The sequence below is a fragment of the Molothrus ater genome (assembly GCF_012460135.2).
Source record: "Molothrus ater isolate BHLD 08-10-18 breed brown headed cowbird chromosome W unlocalized genomic scaffold, BPBGC_Mater_1.1 matW_random_MA34, whole genome shotgun sequence".
NCBI classification, from domain to species: Eukaryota; Metazoa; Chordata; class Aves; order Passeriformes; family Icteridae; genus Molothrus; species Molothrus ater.
In genome coordinates, this window is record NW_026530820.1 from 255145 (window position 1) to 278903 (window position 23759).

At 44.2% G+C, this 23759-nt stretch overlaps 1 protein-coding gene across 2 annotated transcripts in view; it reads left to right on the forward strand.

Annotated features, from left to right (window-relative positions):
- The first annotated feature begins 468 nt into the window (after nt 1–468).
- LOC118701552 (zinc finger protein 131-like) overlaps nt 469–23759 on the forward strand; it is a 36414-nt gene continuing 13123 nt past the window's right edge. The window contains exons 1-6 of one of the 2 annotated variants that reach the window (XM_036406226.1): nt 469–552; nt 4074–4212; nt 8652–8753; nt 10396–10540; nt 14202–14559; nt 14662–14884. In XM_036406226.1, the coding sequence (XP_036262119.1) occupies nt 4089–4212; nt 8652–8753; nt 10396–10540; nt 14202–14559; nt 14662–14884 (952 nt within the window). In that variant the 5' untranslated portion in view covers nt 469–552; nt 4074–4088. Of the gene's footprint in view, nt 553–4073; nt 4213–8651; nt 8754–10395; nt 10541–14201; nt 14885–23759 lie in introns of both variants that reach the window. The other variant, XM_036406225.1, reaches the window with a different exon arrangement.

Genomic DNA, 23759 nt, shown 5'->3' on the forward strand with positions numbered 1-23759 from the left:
TATACTTTACCGAACTTGTAAGTGGTGTGTGCCGTGAGTGGAGCGGTGACTCCCCGGCCACCTAGCGCTGTTTGCTTGCTTTCTTTAAAATAAAAGATATAGAAATAAAATTCGGTTTGGCTGTTGAAATTTTATATCAGCACTACCTGCTCCCCTGCGAAGAGAGCTAGCGACACGGAAGCGGGCCGATCCTAGGGGAAGTAGCCCCCCTGCCCCCTCCCCCCGCCGTTCCCAGGCCCAACCCGGCTGGCTGCGGCGCCTCACGGCAACGTCACCCACCCCCAACGGCCGCTACCCACCCGCAGCCATACGGTGCTGACACACGCACACATCCCATACTACAACTCTCAGGATGCTCCGAGCAATCGAACCACGTCCCTCACTACCTGCGCACCCCGTCGTGTGAAAGGTGGCCCTATCGTCACTTCCGCACGCTGTGCAAGCCGGGAATGCGAGTAGCGATTGGCCGGCGCCTGCCCTGCTTTTCACCGTGTAGGGGAGCAGGAAGCGGTAACGGCAAAGCAAGCGCGGCAGGGTGAGGGGCTCCTTACGGTGAGTTACCCAGCAGAACTGCCTCCAGAGTGTGACCCAGCCGGGAATTGAAAAGGAATCGATTTAATGCGCCCTTTGATGACGTAATAACGACTAATGAGGTGGCGGTGTGCTAAACGCATGGTTCGGGCCGGCACTGGTTGGGTCTCTTCTTCAGGGGAGCCCTTGTGGGATACTTGCGCCTGCCGGTGGTTGCGCACACCTCTCTCTGAATGCCCGTGCCCGTGCCCGGCAGGCACTTAGCACCGATTAGGCCTTCTGCCGCTTCTGTGACTCGGCGGACGCACATTTGCTTCTCCGCCTGAGGCGGGCTCTGCTGCCGCCTTACGATTGGCGGGGTTCGCGCAGACTACTGTCAGCGCCCGCCAGTGGGGCTGCGGCGGTCCGCGGGGCTGTGAGGGGCTTTGACAGGGCTGGGCCTCGGCCTCGCTTTCGAGAGTTTCGCGCTGACTCGAGCCAGCGGGAACTACAAGGGGTTTTGGCGGCGGGTCGCAGTTCTGCCTCTCAGCTGCTATGGACAACGTGAGGCTTCTGCCCGTTGAAAGTGCGACACCCCAATGTATGCCCTGCCCTACTTGTCAGGGCGTGGGTGCCTTGGTCACCTCTGTCTTAGCGATAGCGAGGCCTTGTATGTGATTGAGAGGGAACTGAGGGGCTGGCTTGTGTCCTTGCTCTGTGGTTGCTATCTTTGAAGAAAAATAAATAGAAAAGCGCACAAGAAATTCTCATGTCTGTGTTATTTTCAAGCAACTACTGCTGTTACCGACCAAACACCCCTCATTTTCTTTTCCTGATGTGGCTACAATGAGATGGCAGGGGTTTGGCCAGTGCTCAGTCTGCTGTTCTGTGTTGTCTGCTTTGCCTGCCTGCATTTGCATACAATACATATAAACAAAGAAAACAAATATCTTGTGCCTGGAATAAGAGGAATTCCTGTTGAAGTCCAGGAGGGTGGAAGTAATAAGATGGCTTTATTGAGGTAGATTTATAAGAAAAAAATTGCTAATTGTGTGCATATTGTGAGATGCATCTAGTGTCAGAAGTTAATAAGGTTAAGTCAGTAGTCAACTGGGTCTACTGAAAAATCCACGTAAATAATGGAATTAATCCAGTTTTCATCACTCATAAATGAATCTGCATCTAAGTGTCTACTTGGATCGCTTCTGTCTGCCTTCCTTGGTATCTTGTTTTTTCACTGAGGACTGCATTTCATTTCTTGCTCCAAAGTAGTCATGCTCTCATTGAACATATGCTGTTCTGTTGGGCTTTCTTCTGCAATACCACTGAGTTTGAAATGAGAAGATTCAATGAATGCTGCAACTGTATTTAGATGGGCAATAAATTAACTTTTTTTTACTAGTCTTGTGTTAATTCAGGACAAATTATCTATCATAAGTTGTTTTTTATTTGTGATTTTTAGTGTTCTGAGAGACTGAAACTTTTAAAAATTTTTTTGATTGGGGGCTTGCTCTGTTATTTTGGGGGTGTAAGATCTCCCTATAAACACAATTTGGAAGTAAATTCTGGACAGGTGGAAAAAATGAGATTTGAGCTTGAAATTTTGTTTGGTTTAACTTTTAGGGAATTACACTTTTAACTGCAAGTCATCTATCAATGTACAATATGTCAAAAGTGGGCAAGAAAATTAAACAGTGAAGTAAATGGCTCACAACTTTCTACATGAAACTTTATGGAATGATGGATGGAAGAAAGATGCTGATCATCTGTCTTAGAGCCATCATTAAAGATGATGTGAAGGCAGCAGCAGCATTCTTTTCCTTCAGCCTCACTTTCTCTTTTGCCCTCACAAGATCCTGATATGTATTTCAGCATCTGCTTGGCAAAGCAGTGATAGCAGATAAAACTAGACTTCCATAAGCTGTTGCTTCTGCTCTTTTCCATCTCTTGGCAAAATGATTTCTCCATGGGACAGTTTTTCTGAGATGCAAGAAAGTGTGTTTTGTGGTAAAAATAGGAATTCCACAATTTATTTTACCTGATGTCGTACAATAACTTTGCTTTTATCATAACCAGGTAATTCCTCTTCAGTATGTGTTTGTTGGAAGCAAGGTAGAATTTACACATCTGCTCAGGGGCGTTATCAAGCATGGTGGCATCAGCTCAGGACTTTTCAATTCCAGTCACATACAAAAATCTGTACAAGTTAGGGAACACTTGCTATCCAGTTTCTTGTAGTGGTCTAAAGAAAACTGCTTCTTAGCCACACCTTAATTTTCCATCTCTATATTCAATGTTTGGTTTGATACTAGCAGCTCTCCTAACTTTCTTCCTTTTGTCCATACTAAGTACAAAAATAAGGGAATTTGAGACATACCCTTCACTATAAAAGTCATTCAAGCCTAATGATCATCTTCTTTCAGAAACCATATGTTCTTCAAAGTGAGTTAGACTATGACAAGAAACAAAGTTTCTGCATTAATGTGACTTTGAAATGTCTTTGCTTTTTCTGTGGCATTCTCAGTGTGAGCCATGTGAATGTGGAAGTTGAAGATAAGTGCTGCTGCACAGATCTGAAGTAATTTTTCCCAGAGTTAATTTGTAAAATGCTTTCATTGAAGCATTTGAACTCTCTCCAGAGATTCTTTTGCATCAGCAGCACACCCTCTGTGTCTCATCCACAGGCACAGACTTCTGCTAAACTTTTTGAAGTTTGAGGATCTCTGCAACTCCCACCTCCAGCTATGTTTGTTGTATAAGTAAGGGAGGAATAGCCATGAGATTACAAGCCTTTATGTCTCTTTAAAAGTTGGCAAAGAATATTTCACCTTGTAGGGGGAGAAGTGTAAGAAGCCTGGGTGAATAAGAAGCTCTTTGCTCCCAGGTGTGACAACACATTAAATCCCTGGACACTCCTCTGTACCCAGAAGCTGAAAAGTGTTGTTTTATTACATCCTTATTTAAAGGAAGTAAACATCTTGCGTTTACTAGATACAAAATGTGACTTAAGTACGAAAAATTTTAGAACCATTCTTTCACAAAGAGGATTGATAAAATTGCAAGAAGTAACTATAAAGATTATGACATTATGTTGCCAATATGGAGAATAGTTAGCTGTGGAGATGTTACACCCCTGCAGTATTTGCTTTGAGGGAGGTGGGTCCTTGCTGAATTTGTAGAATAAAGAAATGCATTTACGAACTTTGACTGTTTTTTCATGCTGTCGTGGTTTGAGACAAGTTAGGAGGAAACATTCTGAAATTGTCTCCTCTGAAGAAGGCAGGTCTTGGCACTCCCTCCCCCCAACGAAAGGAATTTCTTGGAGGAAAGTGAAAAAAACTGTTTATAAGCTGCATATAAATAAAGCCATACTTCATTAACCCTCATGTTTCCTACCTAACAGCTAAAATCAGGTAAACCTGTTACCAAGACAGTTTGATGTTTCCATTGGTTTTTTAGTTTCTGAAAAGTGCTAGTTAGTTCATGTCTATATAATAAGCTGACTGTGCATAGTACTTTCTAAGTGGCACAGTATTCTTACTGTCCTACCACATCTTTTGCAGACTAATCCTTTTGCCATGGAAGCTGAAGAAATTATGGAATGTATCCAGGAATTCCCTGAACACTATAAAGTTATTTTGGATAGACTCAATGAACAACGTGAGCAAGACCAGTTTACAGATATCACACTGATTGTTGATGGTATGTATACACTTGAGAACCAGTTGGTACCCACAGAATTCTGAAAGCTGTGCTGGGAAGCTGTTTGGTTTGTCATGGGTCAACTGTCAAACTGGGCTGCTAACATTCTTGGCTCTGTATTGGTGTGTGAGTTGCTTGCAGTTTCAGTTATTAATCTTGGGCTGAACAGTCTCCAGCAGAGATTAATAATTTTGCTTCTGCTTTTAATAGAATCCCAGAATGGCCTGGGCTAAAAGGGACCTTAAAGCTCATCTGGTTCTAACCCCCTGCCATGGGCAGGGACACCTTCCATTAGACCAGGTTGCTTCCAGCCCATCCAGCCTAGCCTTGAACACTTCAGGGATGGGACAGCCAGTTTCTCTGGTCAACCTGTGCCAGGGCCTCACCACTCTTGCAAGGAAGAATTTCTTCCTGACATCTAATCTAAATCTCCCCTCTTTTAGTTTAAAACCATTTCCACTTGTCCTATCACTATCTGCCCATGTAAAAAGTCACTCTTTTTTTAAGCCCCCTTTAGGCATTGGAAGGTGCTCTAAGGTCTCCTCAAAGCATTTTCTTCTCCAGGCTGAATAGCTCCAATTCTCTCTGCCTGTCTTCATAGGAGAGGTGTTTCAGCCCTATGAGCATCTTTGTGGCCTCCTCTGGACCTGCTATAACAAGTCCACATTATTCTTGTTCTTGTGCTGAGGACTCTAGACCTGGATGCAGTGCTCCAGGTGGGGTTTCATGAGAGCAGAGTAGAGGGGGAGAGTAGGGAGCCCCTTCCGAACAAGGGGCTGAAGTTGTACAAATATTGGTTGATTATTTAAAAAGAAAAAAAAAAAAAAAAGAAAAACCATCTTGAAATAAGGTTGACTTCTTGCTTCTTGGATATCTGCCTACTATTTTAATCTATAGTTAAAATAGGGTAGAACAACTCACTTATCTTTTTCTGTGTGTTCTAAAGACATAAGTATTAGTTTAAAGGGAAGATGGAGATGCAAATGCTTATTATCTCATTAGAAAAGGTGGTGTCTGATAGGTCACCTAAGATTGCTTCTTATCCCAAGCATGTTTTAGAATGGATGAGCACTTCAGTGAAGATAGGCAGTGTCCACTAGGACAGACCTAGCTAAAGGAGTACCACCTGATCCTTACAAGGATAGCAAGAATTCACTTGAAAGAAAAGGGACCTACAGAGCCTGGATTAGAAAAACTAAGCAAATGAAGAAAAAAATCATTATTTGGAATCACCATAGTTTCACTGACAGCACTTGCACAAAACTTATCCTGAATATTTGTTCCTGCTCTAGTATTACCAAATTCATGTATTGAGCTCAAAACTGTTTTCTTGTGCAGCTGTGTAGTTCTAATACATGTTGGTTCTCCTTCCTCCGTCCCATGGAACCTTCTGGATGTTCATGCCTGGACCAGGGAGAAGGCAACACCATGATGGGAATAAACAGTCTGGAAAACAGGAAGAATAGAGCTAAACCAATTTTGTTTTTCAGGGATCTTTATGATGGCAGAAATGATGATTAAATACATCCATATGTAAGAGCAGCAAAATCTGAGGAGAGCTTTGTGTTGATTTCGCACAGCCTAGATTTTGGTAGCAGAGGAGGGCCACAGAAGTAGCTTCCGTGAGAAGCTGCTAGAAGCTTCCACCATGTCCGACAGAGCCAATCTCTGATGGCTCTGAAGATGGACATGCTGCTGGCCCAATTAGAGAAGTTGGTAATGCCTCTGTGATGACATATTTGTGAAGAAAATCAAAACAGTGTGTGTGCAGTTTTTCCAGGGGTGGTGAGGTGCCGTGGCCGCTGCCATCTTGGTGCAGCCTGTGGTGAGACTTGCCTGCCTGGCCGCCCCTAGCTGGCCCCCCGTAGCTAGCTGTGCCTCGGGAAGAAGGGTAGGGGTGGCGGCAGTGGCTTCTTCCCGGCGCCCCGCATGAAGAGAGGTGTTAAATAGCGCCAGTGCCGTAGCAGTTGCCACTGCCCACATAGTGGCAGCAGAGCCTCCTGGCCTCAAACATGGCGAGCAACTCCCCAGTGCAGAACCTAAACAAGATTGACCTTTTGGCGCTGTGGGATCCTGCAGGAATCTTTGAATTGGTGGAACTTGTTGGCAATGGTACTTACGGACAGCAGTTTTTCTTCTAGTCAAAGAAGAGGAGGAAGTGAGGACATGTGAGGGAAAACAATATGGCGGTACCAAGGTCAGTGGAAAAAAAGAGGGGGAGGAGGTGCTCCAAGCCCCAGAGCCAAGATTCCTCTGCAGGCTGTGGTGAGGACTGGTAATCTGTTCCTCTGCAGCCCATGAAGTACACGGGGGATGCAGAGATCCACTCACAGCCCATGAAAGAAGTACTCACGCTGGAGCGGGTGGATGCTGGAGAAAGCTGTGATCTAGTAGGAGACCTGAATAGAGTGGGCCCGTGCTTCCACAGATAAAGAGAGAGAAGGCTCTTGCTTCCAAACTAGAGCAGCCTATCCTTGGAAGACTGAACCCTGTGAATTAGTGACCCATGCTGCAACAGTTTCAGAAAGACTGTTTGCCTCTGACAGGGACTAAAATTGCAGCAATTTTGGCAGGACTGCTGCTCGTGAGATTGGAGCCATGCTGGAGAAGTTCACAGAGAACTGCCTCCCGTGGAAGGGACCCCATGGCATAGCAGAGGAAAGACTCCTCTCCCCGAGTGAACAGAAAAAGGTCTTGGGTGACGAACTGACCAAAATCCCCACGCCCTGTCTCCCTGCACTGTTGGTGGGAAAGAGGGAGGGGTTGGGAGGGAAAAAAGGTGTTTCAAAGTCTTATTTTACTTCTCATTGTCCTCCTCTGACTCTGTTAATAATAAATTTACCTTATACCTTTAAATTTGAATCTGTTTTGCCCTTGGAATGTTTTCTCCCAATCCTCATCTGTAGTGGATTGACACTGGCCCAACGCCAGGCAACCATGAGAGTCACTCACTCACCCTCTGCTGACACAGCTGAGCAGAGGAGAGAAAAAGAATTAATGAAGGGTTCATGAGTTGAGATAAGGACAAGGAGAAAAACACTTCAAGGGCAAAACAGGCTCAGCTTAGAGGTACAAAGTGAATTTATTACTAACAGAATCAGAGGAGGATAATGAGAAGTAAAATAAGCCCTTAAAACACCTTTTCCCCCCAGCCCCTTCCTACTGACAGTGCAGAGAGACAGGGCATGGGGGTTTTTGGGTCAGTTCATTATAGAGACTTTCTCCTGCTGCTCTGGGAGAGGAGTCCTTCCCCTGTGAGATCATGGGGTCCCTCCCACGGGAGACAGTTCTCCATTAACTTCTCCAGCATGGGTCCACTCTCATGGGCAGCAGTCACACCGCACCTGCTGCAATGTGAATTCCCCCCACGGGCAATCAATCCTCCCAAAACTGCTGTGACGTGGGTCACTCTTCACAGGGCGCAGTCCTCCAAAGACAGGCTGCTCCAGCCTGGAAGCAAGGGCCCCCTCTCTCCACTGGGTCTTCCACTGGATCACAGCCTCCTCCAGGCATCCACCCACTCTGGTGTGAGCACCTCCTCCATGAGCTGCAGGTGGATCTCTGCATCCCCCATGGACGCATGGGCTGCAGGGGGACAGCCTGCATCACCATGGTCTTCACCACAGCCTGCAGAGGAATCTTGGCTCCGGTGCCTGGAGCACCGCCTCCCCCTCCTTCTCCACTGACCTTGGTGTCACCATGTTGTTTTCCCTCACATGTTCTCACCTCCTCCTCTTCTCTGACTAGAAGAAAAACTGTGTGACTTTGCTTTGATTATCTTCTTAAATATGTCATCATAGAGGCATTACCAACCTCTCACATTGGCCCAGTTTTGGCCAGCAGCATGTCCATCTTCAGAGCTATCAGGGATTGGTTCTGCTGGACATGGTGAGAGCTTCCTGCAGCTTCCCACAGGAGCCACCTCTGTGGCCCCCCCTGCTACCAAAAACCAGGTCATGCAAAACCAATACATCATCTCAACTCATGAGCCCTTTGTTAATTTTTTTCCCTCTCCTCTGCCCAACTGAGAGCAAGAGAAGATGAGCGAACAGCTTTCATGGGTGCTTGGCATTTGGCCCGTGTCAAACCACAACAAGCTTGGATAAAATCTGAGAGCTGAGCCCAAGACACAGAGGAAAAAGTTTGAGCAGGAATTTCCCACAACTTAAATATTTGAAAAGAGAAACACTCTTGAGTGAGTCCTTTAGCTGACTGAAGAGCTTCAACAAGGTCACTGATGTCAGCAAGGATCTGCATAAGAGGACAGGCTAGCTGCAGTGGTATCCCATGTTACAAAGAGACATGCTGAGTAACTATGAGCTGCTGGAATAGATTTGTAGACTAGGTGATTCTGCAGCTGTTCTCTGCATCTGCACTTTTTCTGCACTATGAGTGAAGAAGGTGTTATCCTAAACCAAATTTTTTCTCTCTCTTTGTAGGTCACCATTTCAAAGCTCATAAGGCTGTTCTTGCTGCCTGTAGCCAGTTCTTCTACAAATTCTTCCAAGATTTCACTCAGGAGCCCTTGGTGGAGATTGAAGGTAGTCTGATTCATGCAAATTAAAACCTTCAGAGTTGTGTGCTCATGCTCAAAATGAATGTAGTATCACTGGTATGGGCTTAAATGCATGCTTGATCATATCGATTAGTTTTCTATATATCAGCTCTTGAGTTGTGAGGTAATGTTGTGGTTTAACCCTGACTGGCAACTAAGCACCACAGAGCCAGGCTGGCTCATTTTCCACCAGTGGGATGGGGGGAGAATCAGAAGTGTAAAAGTGAGAAAGGAACTTGTGGATTGAGATAAAACCAGTTTAATAATTAAAAATAAATAGTAATTTTGTGAAAATTATAAGTAAAAGAGAAAAAAAGAGGGGAGAAACCCAAGGAAGACAAGTGATGCAAATTAAAACAGTTGCTTGCCACCAACTGACCAATGCCCAGCCAATCCCCTAGCAGTGGCCCCTCCACCTGCCTCCCACACACATTTTATATACTGAACATGATGTCATATGGTTTGGAATATTCCTTTGGTCAGTTGGAGTCACCTGTCCTGGCTGTGTCTCCTACCAACTGCCCACACACCCCCAGTCCGCTCACTGTCAGGCCAGTGGGAGAAGCAGAAAAGGCCTTGGATCTGTGTAAGCGTTGCTCAGCAGTAACTGAAACAGCAGTGTGTTATCAACACTGTTTCAGCACAGGAAGGACATCGACCTCTTGGAGCAAGTCCAGAGGAGGTCACCAAGACGATCAGAGGGCTGGAGCACCTCTGCTATGAGGAAAGGCTAGGAGAATTGGGATTGTTCAGCCTGGAGAAGAAAAGCTTCAGGGTGACCTAATTGGGGCCTTCCACTACCTGAAGGGAGTCTATGGGAAAGATGGAGAGAGACTATTTGCAAAGGTCTGGAGTGACAAGACAAGAAGGAATGGCTTCACACTGACAGACAGTAGGTTTAGATTAGATATTAGGAAAAAATTCTTTCCTGTGAGGGTAACAAGACCCTGCACAGGTTGCCCAGAGAAGTTGTGGATTTTTCATCCCTGGAAGTGTTCAAGCCCAGGTTGGATGGAGTTTGGAACAACCTGGTTTAGTGGAAGGTATCTCTGCCCATGGCAGAGGGTTGAAACGAGATGATCTTTAAGGTCCCTTCCAACCCAAACCATTCTATGATTGAGCACAGATCCAAAACATAGCCCCATGCTAGCTACAATGAAGAAATTTAAATCTGTCCCAACCAAAACCAGTACAGGTATCTATTGCCACTGGGAAAAAAAACTTCCCCTGAAGAAAAATTTAAAATAAAAAGATACCTTTGCTGGGATGCAAGAACAGGATAGATGTGGAGCAATACCTTCCTAGTAGGTAAGAAATTTCCTGGAGCAACGCAACTTCTAATAACTTGCTGCTCAGAGATCTCTTGAGAGAGATCATATTTTTATGTTTAAATTTGAACTTTTTTATTTTATACAAGTAGCTTTTTGTCCATCTTATCCTTTTTATCGTTGTCATGGAATGACTGTAGTTGTTCCACATTCACCTGTTTTTATACTAGACTTTTTATTCCAATGTGAGCCTTTCAAGGGTGACATCTTCTTGAAACTGGCTATTGGAGTACTGTGAACAGGCAAGTGTGAAAGACTGAGGAATTGTTAAAAGAGACTGTTTTTCTTGCTTGTAAACAGGTGTAAGTAACATGGCATTTCGTCACCTAATTGAGTTCACCTATACAGCAAAACTAATGGTCCAAGGTGAGGAAGAAGCAAATGATGTTTGGAAAGCAGCTGAGTATCTACAGATGTTAGAAGCTATCAAAGCACTTGAAATCAGGTAAACACATAAGCCTTTTTCTTCCCAACACTGAAATGTAGAGTCTTAAGAATCCTTGTATGAGAGCTGCCAGTATTTTCCAGTGCTCTTCTTTATCCTGAAACCTCCTAAACTCATGTGGTATTGTATACTCTTCTACTATAAGATAGGGGTCAGAATTATACAAGCTAAACAAATGAATGTCACATTCTTTGGGCTAGAACTCGATGACAAGTGACATGGCTGGTAAATGTTGCAGACATTGTAGGGCTGTGACTTTGTGATAACTAATACCAGGCTTCTATACTGACTGCCTGCACCTGATTGACAGCTGGCTGTACAGTGATGATATCTCTCAGGTAATTAGACCACATTAACAAGTTTGAACTACTCCTTTGATTTAATGCAGCTTTCTGCTTTCAAGAGAATAGGCAGTGATTTTAAAGGTTATTGTTGCAAATTTAGTGTCTCAAACTTCTTGAACAAATGTAGTTGTTATAATTGGTTTTATATGGGATCAGTACTTAATCAAATGTTGCTCTAGCACCTTTTATCCAGTACAAGGAACTGTAATTCATTACCAAACTCCAACCTGAGAAAAGCAGGTGCCATTCCCATCATGCTATTTTTCTTCCTCTTCCTTCTCTTTCACAAAGTGCTGTCACGTTCTCATTTCTTCTGTATGCTATACTGTTCTTCTGTCATGAAGCAGGAGGAGTGGCAATAAATAACTCCCAGCATTACAGTTATCCTTGCTTTCTCTTCTAGAATGCTGAAAGGTCTTTGTGTTCAGGCTAAGGAAAGACTGTTGTTTCTTCTTTATCTACCCATAGACACACTAAGCTAAGGAGAATGGCTCTGACACGGAGTTCCTCTAGTAGCCAAACAAACAAAACCTCCATGACATGGTACCCTGGAAACTTGTTTTTCAACATCAGTGTTTTTTTTGTTTTTTGGAATCAAGTTATTCTGTTGATTGGTAGCAGAGCTGAATAACTATGTTGTGTTTTTTTGATAGAAAATATAGGTTTGTGCATTTCTAGTTCTACTCTCCAACCCCAACAATACCCTTTTTTGACATTGAGATTAAACATGGTATCACCAAAAGAACTAAGAACTTTTTTTTTTTCATTTAGGGAAAAGCAGACCATTGCTGTCTGTTTGAGAAATTTAAGACACTTGAAATCGAAAAACTGTGTTCTAATTGGTATCACTTTGAGTCTCTGTACACTGGTAGAGCTGTTTAACCAGGATTCAGATCAGTCCATCAAGCTAAACTGTCTAGTCTGCAATTAATTCCCACTAATGTATAATGTTTGTTGGTTATGCAGCACTAGTAAATGCTGTAATTCTTATGTTACAAGGAAATAAATGTTTGGCTTAACACACACATGGTGCAAGCCAGTCTATTCTTAGAATTATTTCCATTGTTCATAGATTTTTGGGTGGGTGTCTTCAGTTAGAAAAACAAACTTGAGTACCACTCAGTCTCAGTTCTCTCCATAGTAGGAAGGGGACAAATTGCAATACAGTGCCTCTAGCTGAACTTTGATTAAAAGGGGCAAGCATCAGAAACTTCAGCTAAAGTAGAGGTTATTATAAAACTAACCATTTGTGTAATGCATCAGAGTTGCACAGCACATAATCTAGACATGAAAGAAAACAACTATCTGTTATTCCTTGAGGTACAGTGTATTGTATGTGTGTATCCTCATTCAGTTCCACACCTGAGCCACACAATGTACTCAAGGACAGTAGTCTCCTCTTTGCTGAGCAGATTATTATTTTTGTATGTGTTCCTGGAGCTCCTTGCAGTAATGTGCAAAGTAACTGTCACATTCTAGGCATCAGAAATATGTCCTAGATGAAACTTAAGTTTAGCTGCTGTGTCTTCCTGTGTCTGAATATAGTAAAGTGCAGTTTAATAAGCTGTATCCTGCATTAGGTCATTAGCCACACATCTCTACTGTATGACATACCAAAACTGGAGGAAAACCTTATCACCCCTATTGCTAGAAAACCTGAAAGTGATAGGGAGTAGGTTACATAAAAGGATTTATCAGGCTGCAAAGGAAGGTAAAGGTACAAAGTACTCTGATTGCAGTCTGATTTGAGGGGAAGATAGCCACTCATTTTCAAAACTGATAATCAGTAGATAAACCTCCAGCACGTAAGTGCTGTGGATAATCATGAATGTGTGACTTGAAAGCATTGCCCCAGTGTCTTGGGGTGATTTTATGATGATGCTTTATTCCCTGTCTGCTTTATGCCCAGAAAACAACTTCTGTAGTTTTAAGATGGACTCAGAGGGTGGGGCAGGAAGCCTTGGGCTCATGCGCGGCGCTCTGTTCAAGCTATCTCTCTCAGAAGTGGTTGGTGCCTACACGGATTGTTACTTAATCGACTTGTTTGCTGGATTAATTTTCGCCAACTTAGGCAAGAAGCTTCTGGGTTTTTTTCTGTTTTTTTCTCCTTCCCCTGGCCTGGAGGCTTTTCACTGGCAAATCCTTTTGGCAGTTTTTTTTTGGGTTTGTGTTTTGGTTTTTTTTCTCCTGCCTGAGGAGCCTGTGGGGTGGCCCTGGCTGGTCTGAACCCCAGAAAGACCGAGACAGCCAAAGAAGGGACATTAAACTCCACCAACTTCGCCGGCTGAGAGGAGAAGACCCACACCAGAAATCCAGCATGTTCCCTGCTGCTTTGTGAACTCTTTTCTCCTCCACTGACAAAGGGCAGTCGCCATCGTTGCCTCTCAGCCACGCAGCAAGGTGGGAGTGGGGTGTAAAGTTCAATTTTCTTTTTTTTTCCTGTGCTTTGTGGGTATCTTGCTTTGTTAATAAACAGTTTTCCGGGTTTTTTTCACTTTCATCCCCTGGTATCCATTTCTCTCATTGGTAGAAGAAATGGGAGTTATTGAAGCCCTCTCTTTTTAGAGAGAAAAACTCATTTTACAGCATTTTTCTCCTAGAATTTGTCTCCAAACTGAGACACCCAGTCAGCTCTGTCCATGTTTGAGATGGGATGCTATCTCTGACATCTTGGAGGAAGGGGGTTCTGTATTTATGGTGCAAGGAAAAGAAGAACAGAGCTGGAAGCTGTGCTTAAGCCCAGATAAATTAAATTAAAATACTCTTTTCACATCCCAGTGACGTTTTTCTTTTTTACTTCAACTGTTAGCTGTGTGTTTTCCTAAAGTACAAGGTGTTATAATAATCATTGTGTGAAGTCACAGCTGTAGTGTTTTGTAAGAAGCTCTAAGTGCTTCAGGCAGTTTCATGCACTCCAGAGCTTGAGAGGTGAATAGTGTAGGAAGAACTTGAATCTTATTTCTGAGTAGGCAGGCCAAAATACAGCATTTTGCATTTCTTGTATAAACCTATGTCATTAGGCTAACTGGCCTTTCTTCTTGATAGGTGCTTTGTATCATTCAAATTGAGCCATTTAAAACACTTTAATAACCTTATGTTAAAGGCTCCACAACTTTAACTGTGCTGTTCTACAGCTCTACGGAGTATAGATTAAGGACAAATTAACATCTGAAATGGGTGCAGGTTATGTGGCCACTCATCATTCAGCTTCTTTGAGAAACATCTAGCTAGTGTTTAATGCAGAAGCTCAGCGTCAGGCAGGAATTGTTATGTAAGTGCTTATGGATCTTAACTATGTTTATGTAAATGTTTTGCAGGAACAAAGAAAATTCATCACCCTTAGAATCAAATCAAAGACAAGGTAAAAATAAAGCAAAAAAGAGGAAGATTGCTGAAACATCTAATGTTATCACAGAAGCACTGCCATCTGCAGAATCAGAGCCTGTTGAAATTGAGGTTGAGATTGCTGAAGGGACGATTGAAGTGGAAGATGACAGCATTGAAACACTTGAAGTAGCTTCTGCAGAGCAATCTATAAAGTACATACATACAACAGGAACATCAGATGAATCTGCTTTGGCTCTTTTGGCAGATATCACCAGTAAGTATCGTCAAGGAGAGACAAAATGCCGGATTCAAGAAGAAGGTGGTGCAACTGATCCCTCATGCAAACAGGTAGAAGATATTGAACTTGTGGAACTTCAAGTGTCGCATGTGAAGAATTTATTCCACTGTGAAAAATGTAACCGTTCATTTAAATTGTTTTACCATTTTAAGGAACACACGAAAACACACTCTGCTGAGAGTTACAAGTGTGATCTATGCAATAAAAGCTACCTACGAGAGAGTGCTTTGAAACAACACCTCACCTGTCACCACCTTGATGAAGGTGGTGCTAGCAAGAAGCAAAGACCTGGCAAGAAAATACATATATGCCAATACTGTGATAAGCAGTTTGATCACTTTGGACATTTTAAAGAGCACCTCCGAAAGCACACAGGTAAGAACACTGATATGGTCCTGTTCTTGTGGCTTTGGGTCTAGCATTTTGAGGTTTTACATATTTTGGGGAAATAGAAGATATGCTAAAGAAAATGCATGAGTCCTGAGTGCTAGAAATACTCGGCTTGTAGTTGCAACTAAAATGCTGGTTTGGTTTTTGTTTTTTTGTTTGTTTGTTTTACGTTGATATAAACTTTGAGGAATTGAGGGGGTTAAAAATAGATGCCTAAAACCAGAAAGCTTCTCTTTTCAGTCTATTAAATCCTAAAATATTACTTTCAAAATAATTTCTTAAAGCATGTTTTTTTCTTGAAAAGTACCAAACTGAGGAGCTGCCATGACATGCTCTTGTTTTCACAATTCTACTAGTAAATGTTTCTGTTGAAATATGATCTAAACCATGAGCTTCTCAGTGGAATATATATTTTAAAGAGTTTCTTTTACTAACAGAACATATGAGCAAATGCCTAATAATGCATTAGGCATAAAGTACCCCCTTCCTCTTGACATCTCATCTGATTTCATTTTTTTTGTTAATTAGCTCAGCAAAACATTTCTTGTGACTATAGTAGACTTGTTACTGTAAAATCTGCCTCTTTGAACAGTATCTTTTGAGTCCAAAATTGCTTGTGTTTCTTCTATGTAATATGGGAGGTTAAGACACTATTTCTTCATGTCACTGAAAAGTCTGTACTATCTGAATAGGCACTGAATATTATATAGATAGCTCTCTGAATGTAAAATATATGTTGTCCTGATCTTTCAGACATATTTTTTTGATACATCAGTAAGAATTTAATAGAGGGTAGCAGTCTTATTTCTTTTCCAGCTTGCTGTTGCAAAAGCCTTTTAATTGGAACTTCTTTGTATCTGTATATGACACTGCATCAAATGTACTCCAAATAGCCCCTTAAAAGTTGCATTTATGAAAACTCTTTGGCAAATCCTTCTTCCCTATGAAGCCCGGAGTGTTTCTCCATTATGACCAAGCCAAATGCAAGCTACCTAACAAAAGTCTTTTCAGAGAAGTTTGTGGAGGATTGGATTAACAGAATAAGCCAAATATAACAGTATATTCATTGTTGTTGTGACAGAAGGATTTTAGGGATGAAGCAACTTAGCATATCACAAGAGGTGCAGAGTACATTCTAAATATGTATTGATGCAAGTATCACACATGGAATCTAATTACTTCCCGTTCCAGTGATGGGCTTGAAGCAGCCAAATTAATCAGCCCATGTCTGAAAACTCTGTAATTGAAGTAATTTGTATTCAGATTATACAAACTTCTTGAGAAAAATTCATCAAGGTCTTTGTCATTCCTCATGAATGCAAAATATGTTTCACAGGTAGTGTACTTTGAACTGCAAATAACATCTTCCATGGGAGTGAATAAATGGACTCTATTTACATACCATGAATAAATGATCCCAAGAAGTTCATTTGATAAATGCCTGCCTTTGTGTTTCTGGGGGAGAAAAAAAGAAAGACACCCAAACAAAAAATCCCAACAACCTTACTATATCTCTCTAAACCAAATCTAAACAATGATATGGCAGCTTTATGGTTATGGGTGAATTCCCTGGTATTTCTTACATATTGGGCAAATAGAAGTCACTGTGTTATTATGAATGTCTTTGGGTTAAAAAATATTTATTTTGGGCAATCCCCTTCCTGTGGCTACAGGATTATAAAGGTCCAACAAAATATTAGACTATCTTAGATCAGAATTTCTGTCCTGTGAGTTACTTATGATTGGCAAGTGAAATCTGGCCTGTTCTCATAAATGGAAAAAAATTAATTGTTAGATCAGGTCAAGAACCCTCCCTCTTTAGTCTTATCTAAGTGAGATTTTATAAACTCATAGTTTAATGACATCCCAGGGGAAGAGAAGCAAGTTGTCACCTTTAGCAGAGGAGTTCAGTTACCAGCTCACCAGTGTACTTCTGAAGCTAGAGGCAGGCTGATACGCTCTCTGTTTTCCATTGCTGCTGCTGAAGTCACTGCATTGATTTGTACTGTGCAAGAAGTCACTCAATGTCTTTTTGGCCTTTGGATATTGCCACTGCTGTCTTTGAATTGTCAGTTTCAGATACTTTAGGCAGAATATGAAGATTGTTGAAGAATTTGGGTAAAAATAGAATAAATCTGTCCTTAACTGGGCAGTGCCTTGCTTCAAGTAACTCTTTAAATGTGATGAGATTGCAGAGCAGGTGAAGGTTTGTGGTGTGTTTTGTTCTGTAATATTCATAAAATCATAGAATGGCCTGGATTGGAAGAGACCTTAAAGCTCATCTCATTCCAGCCCTTCCTGCCATGAGTGCCTTCCACTAGACCAGGTTGTTCCAAGCCCTGTCCAACCTGGCCTTGAACACTTCCAGGGATGGGACAGCCACAGCTTCTCTGGGCAACCTGTGCCAGGGCCTCACCCTCCTTACAGCAAAGAGTTTTTCCTAATATCTAATCTAAACCTACTTATTTTCAATTTTAAGCCATTCCCCCTTGTCCTCTCACTCCAGGCCCTTGAAAATAGTCTCTCTCCATCTTTCTTGTCAGCTCCCTTTAGGACCTGGAAGGTCACAGTTAGGTCATGCTGGAGCCTCTCTTCTCCAGGCTGAACAATCCCAATTCTCTCAGCTTTTCATAGCCAAGTGTCTCAGTTTAAAAGACAGATGTCTGCCAAGGAAGATGGGAATCTTCATGGAATGGAAAAGATGATCCCCTTCCTCCAAATTATCACTTCAAAATACAGGGTTTCCAGGCAAAATTGTGGGGAAAGGAATAACATTTCTTTACTGGCAAATTAACTATAAATAGAAATCAGAACAAACAACAAAAACAATAGCAAGTTTTCCTGCCTGGTAATTTTTCCCTTGGGTGTAGTTACAACCACAACCGGCAGGGGGCAGTGTTTGCTTCTAGCAGGGCGGAGAGGCTGCCCTCTGTGGCTTCAGGGGGCGCTCTGACACAAGCTTGGCAACATCTTCAGGTGGTGGTGGTGGGAGCTCGAGCAAAGAGGAGGACAGGAGATTGCTCCTTTTGCAAAGCTCACGGGCAGCAGTTGGTTCTGGTACCCCCACTGTCAGCTGGCACACTCTGGGGAGGTGGGCAGGGCTTGGTAGCAATGTCGGGCTACTGTGCAGAGAAGTGGCCCGGTGGGGGCAGCCCCAGTCCTGGCAGCACCCCACACGTTGGCTCTGGACCCCCAAATGGCTGAGAAACAGGGAAAAAACGAGCAGGCTTGCAGTGTAGAATCTGCAGCAAAACGAAGTCCTGGAGCCTAACACACAGGAGTAGCCACAGACACCACACTGCAGGCCAGGGTCCGGTGAGGCATGGTCCCAGTCCCAGGTGGCACCACATGCGCCGGCTCTGGGCTCCCGAACAACAGGGAAGCGGTGCTGGGAAAAAAAACAGAGGGCAACAATATTTCAAGTCAGATGTACTCACTGTGTCTCCTTGTGGCCACCACCTCAATCCTGAACCAGAAGAGAGCGAGAGAGCCCCAAGCCCCACACCCCACCCCCCCTAGGTCCCAGGCCAAGCTTACACCTCTCACGATATCCCCTGAGCCACAGAAAACCTGGACAGCAAGGCTTTTAAAAAAGCCTGCACCGAAACAGGGGCTCTCCCCACCCCCAGCCCCACACACATCCAGTCCCTTGCCTTAAAGATACAGCAACCATTTTTTGGGCACAAAGCAGAGGATCAGGAAATATACTATCGTAATAATTCACTCCAAGACAGAAAGATGCTCCATCCCTCTGATCAACTTGGTGCCTCCTCTGAACTCGCTCTAACAGGTCTATGTCCTTTCTGTGCTGGGGACCCCAGAGCTGGAGGCAGAACTGCAGGTCGGGTCTTACCAGAGCAGAGGGGAAGAATTCCCTCCTCCCCTGCTGCCCACACTGTGGAATCAGCCCAGCACACGGGATTTCTGGGTGCCAGTGCACACAGCCAGGGCATGTCCAGCCTCTCACCCACCAGTACCCCCAGGTCCTTCTCCCCAGGGCTGCTCTTGATCTGTTCATCCCTCAGCCTGGATTGATCCTGGGGATTGCCACAACCCAGGTGCAGCACCAGCACCTGGTCTTGTTAAACCTCATGAGATTCCCATGGGCCACTTCTTGAGCTTGTCCAGGTCCCTCTGGATGGCCCTGTCCTTCAGGTGTGTCACCTGCACCAATGAGCTTGGTGTCATCTGCAAACCTGCTGAGGGTGCCCTCGACCCCTTTGTGTGTGTCATTAATGGAGATATTAAGTAACACTGTGTAGCGGGTTGACCCTGGCTGGGTGCCAGGTGCCCATTCAGTCACTCTTTCCTACTGGGACAGGGAAGAGAAAAAGATGGAGAACAACCAGCAGGGTGAGATAAGCCGGTTTTGTTATAGTAAAAGAAAGAAATAAGCAGAGATCTGCGTGCACATGGCCTAAAGAGAAAAAAGGTCAGTCTCTACTTCCCATCAGCAGCGATGTTCGGACACTTCCTGGAAAGCAGGGCTTCAGCATGTGTAATGGTTCCTCCGGAAGCCAAACATTAAAAAGTCATGAATTGTCCCCCCCGCTTCCTCCTCTCTTCCTTAGCTTATATATCTGAGCTGATGTCATATGGTATGGAATATCCCTTTGGCCAATTTGGGTTAGCTGGCCTGGTTGTGTCCCCTTCCAGGATCTTGCCCACTCCCATCCCCTTTGATGGGGGAAGGAATATCAGAGGGACAGCGCTGCTCGGCAGTAGCCAAAACACTGGTCTGTTATCAACACCCTTCCAGCTACCAATGCAAAGCATAGCACTGTAAGGGCTGCTATGAACTTTACCTTGGTCAGACCCAATACAATCTCTACCCCTTATTCCATACCATTTGCGTCATGCTCAGATCCCATATAATATATATGCTCTCATTACTAGGATGCTTAAACTATCTCTATACCAAACATACATTTTATTAACAACTATTGCCTATCCTTTCACATCCCTCCAGGTGGTCTCCATTCCATCAGGATGTGGGGTCAGGACAGGAAAAATAGTACACTTGATGGTTCATGGTTGGGCACTGCCACCATCCCTGTTCATCATCGCATTCCTCTTGCTCCTTGCAAAATTCATTCTTTGTCAGTTCATGTCCCTCCTGCTGCTTTACCTTCTGTAACATGCAACTTACACTATAGGTTATTCTTACCCAAAGGTTGAATCTCCTTGAGGTACACACTGAGTCTCCCCATCCTCCTGCATCGCCCACCAAGTACACCCAGGTCCTTGGACAAAGACAATCCCACAAATGGGTTTGCCTTTTCCCATGGGGGAAGAAATCCACACTGACTTCCCCAGCCACTTCCCTGTGTGTAGTGCAGGGACTTTGTCTCCTCCCACAGTGTCTAAGGGCTTAGTTTGGGCAGGACAAGGGCAGTTAGCAGATCCCCTAGTGTTGACTAACCAAGTGGCTTCTGCCAAGTTTGCATCCCAGTGCTTCCATATCCCATTACCTAACACCCCTAACATAGTTTTTAGCAGCCTGTTATAGCTTTCAATCTTCCCAGAGGCCTGTGGATGATAGGGAATGTGATATATCCACTTAATTCCATGTCTCTTTGCCTAGGGTTTATAAGATTATTTTGAAAATGAGTCCCATTGTCTGACCAAATTCTATCTGGGGTTCCATGTCACCACAAAATGTGCCTTTCAAGACCTGAAATCATGTTCTGGGTGGTGGCATGGTTTACTGGGTACATTTCCAGCCAGCCAGTTGTGGCCTCTACCATGGTGAGGATATAACTCTTGCCTTGGTGTGTCCGTGGCAATGGCCCAATGTAATCAATTTGCCAGGCTTCACCATACTGGAAGCCCAGCCAATGCACTCCACTCCAAGGAGGCTTCACTTGTGTGGCTCACTTGATGGCAGCATGTTTCACACTGATGGATAACCTGTGAAATAGCCTCCATGGTCAGGTCTACCCCTCGATCACGAGCCCATCCATGTTGCATCCCTTCCAAGATGCCCTGATGTTTCAGAGGCCCATAGGGCTATAAATAGCTCACCCTTTCTTTCCAAATCTAGGTCCACCTGAGCTATTCCGATTTTGGTGGCCTTATCTACCCGTTCATTGTTTTGATGCTCCTCAGTGGCACAACTTCTGTGCATCTACATGATGTACTTTCAGAGTTATGTTTTCTATTCATGCAGCAATGTCCTGCCATAATGCGGCAGCCCAGATGGGTTTACCCCTGCATTGCCAATTGCTTTTCTTCCACTGCTGCAGCCATCTCCATAGGGCATTAACCACCATCCAGGAGTCTGTATAAAGTATGGGCCACTTTTCTCTCTCAGCAATCTCTAGGGCTAGTTGAATGGCTTTCACCTCTGCAAAATGTCTTGATTTACCTTCCCCTTCAGCAGCCTAAATGACTTGTTGTGTACGACTCCACACAGCAACTATCCACTTCTGATGGTTTTCTATCACTCGGCAGGATCCATCAGTAAATAAAGCATAGCTTCTTTTGTTTTCTGGTAACTCATTATATGGTGGTGCTTCTTGGGCACAAGTCACCTTCTCAGGCAATGCTCCAAAATCTCTGGCTTCTGGCCAATCCAAAATCTCTTCTAGGATTCCTGGGAAATTGGGTTTTCCCATTCGGGCTCGTTGTGTAATTAATGCTACCCACTTACTCCATGTAACGCTGGTTGCATGATGTGTTGAGGGAATGTTTCCTCTGAACATCCAGTGTAGCATGGGCAATTGTGGTGCTAGGAGGAGACACACTTCTGTCCAAACAACTTCTGAGGCGGCTTGAACCCCCTCGTAAGCTGCTAGTATCTCTTTTTCAGTTGGAGTATAGTGGGCTTCTGATCCTTGATAATTCCAGCTCCAAAACCCTAGTGGTTGACTTCAGGTTTCTCCTGCGGTTCTTTGCCAGAGGCTTCAGGTGAGGCCCTGCTCCCCAGCTGCAGTGGAGAGTATATTTTGCACATCTGGTCCTGTCTGAACAGGCCCAAGAGCTACCGCACGAGCTATTTTCTGTCTGATCTGCTCAAAAGCCTGTTGTTGGTCAAGGCCCCACTCGAAGTGGTTCTTCTTCTGGGTCACTTGATAGAGGGGGCCCACAAGCTGACTATAACCTGGAATGTGCATTCTCCAGAACCCCACAAAGCCCAGGAAAGCTTGTGTTTCCTTGTTATTAGCTGGTGGAGACATAGTTGCAATTTTGTCAACCACCTCTGTAGGCACATGGCAGCATCCATCCTGCCATTTTGTTCCCAAGAACTGCATCTCCTGTGCAGGTTCCTTTGCCTTACTTTGTTTTGACAAGACCAGCTTTAAAAAGAATTTGGATCATTTTATTTCCTTTCTCAAAAACTTCTGCTATATCACCCCACACAATATCATCAATATATTGTAGGTCTCCTGGAGCTCCAGCCTGTTCCAGGGCAGTCTGGATCAGGCCATGGCAGATGATGGGACTGTGTTTCCACCCCTGGGGCAGTCGGTGTCAGGTGTATTGGACACCCCTCCAGGTAAAAGCAAATTTTGGTCTGCACTCTGCCACCAGAGAGACTGAGAAAAATGCATTAGCAATGTCAGTTGTGGCATACCATTTGGCTGTTTTTGACTCCAGCTCATATTGGAGTTCCAACATGTCTGGTACAGCAGCACTTATAGATGGCGTGACTTTGTTCAGGCCCCAATAGTCTACTGTTAGCCTCCATTCCCCATTTGACTTCCACGCAGGCCATATGAGGCTGTTGAAGGGTTAGCAGGTTCTGCTGATTACTCCTTGGCTCTCCAGTCAACAAATTAGTTCATGGATAGGAGTTATAGAGTCTCAGTTTGTGCGATATTGCCACTGATGCACTGTCCTGGTAGCAATTGGTACTTGTGAGTCTTCCACCTGCAGCAATCCTACAGTGAAGGGATCTTCTGAGAGGCCAGGCAGGGTAGATAACTGTTTCATCTTCTCTGTATTCACTGTAGCTATACCAAAAGCCCATCAATAGCCTTTTGGATCCTTAAAGTACCCTCTCCTGAGGTAATCGATGCCAAGGATACAAGGGGCCTCTGGGCCAGTCACAATGGGGTGCTTTTGCTATCTGTCCCCTGTTAAGCTCACCTCAGCCTCTATTACAGGCAACTCTTGGCATCCCCCTGTCACTCCAGAGATCCAGACAGGTTCTGCACTCTTGTGCCTTGATGGCATCAGTGCACCAGTATCTACTAAAGCTTTATACTTCTGTAGATTGGATGTGCCAGGCCATCAAATCCACAAAGTCCAGTATACCCAGTCATCTCTTTCTGCCTCCTGGCCGAAGGCAGGGACCCTCTATTCCTGTTCCTGGTCAGAGTATTCACTATCTGACCTTTGCAATGCTAGATCAGAAGTGCCCTCATCAGGACTGTAGGAAATGGTTTTAGTTCTCTTATATCTGGGAGATGGCTGATTGTCTTCTGGTCTCTCTGTGGCAACTACACTGACAGTCTTCTTGGGCGGCCCCTTCTTAACAGGTCTCTTCCCTCTCAGTTCATGGACACAGGCTTTCAGCTTAAAGGTGGGTTCACCATCCCACTTCCTCATATCCTCCCCCTGGTCATGCAGAAAGAACCAGAGTTCATTACATGGCCTGTTCTTGGGGCTTCCCTTCGTTCTGACCGGGGTTTGAGAGGCGCAATCTCTTGGGCTGCCCCTAAAAGTTGGGGTACTGGCTCATCGAGATGAGGGAGTAGCTAGAGTTTCTTCTACATTTCGGAGCCAGGAGGACACCACCTCTACAGTTGGTGTATCCATTTGCGGATAATACAGTGCTACCAATCTGCTGGAATATGATGCTGGGGCACCTTGAACCACCTTCCTCCACATGGCCAGTGTTCAAGGGACATCCTCT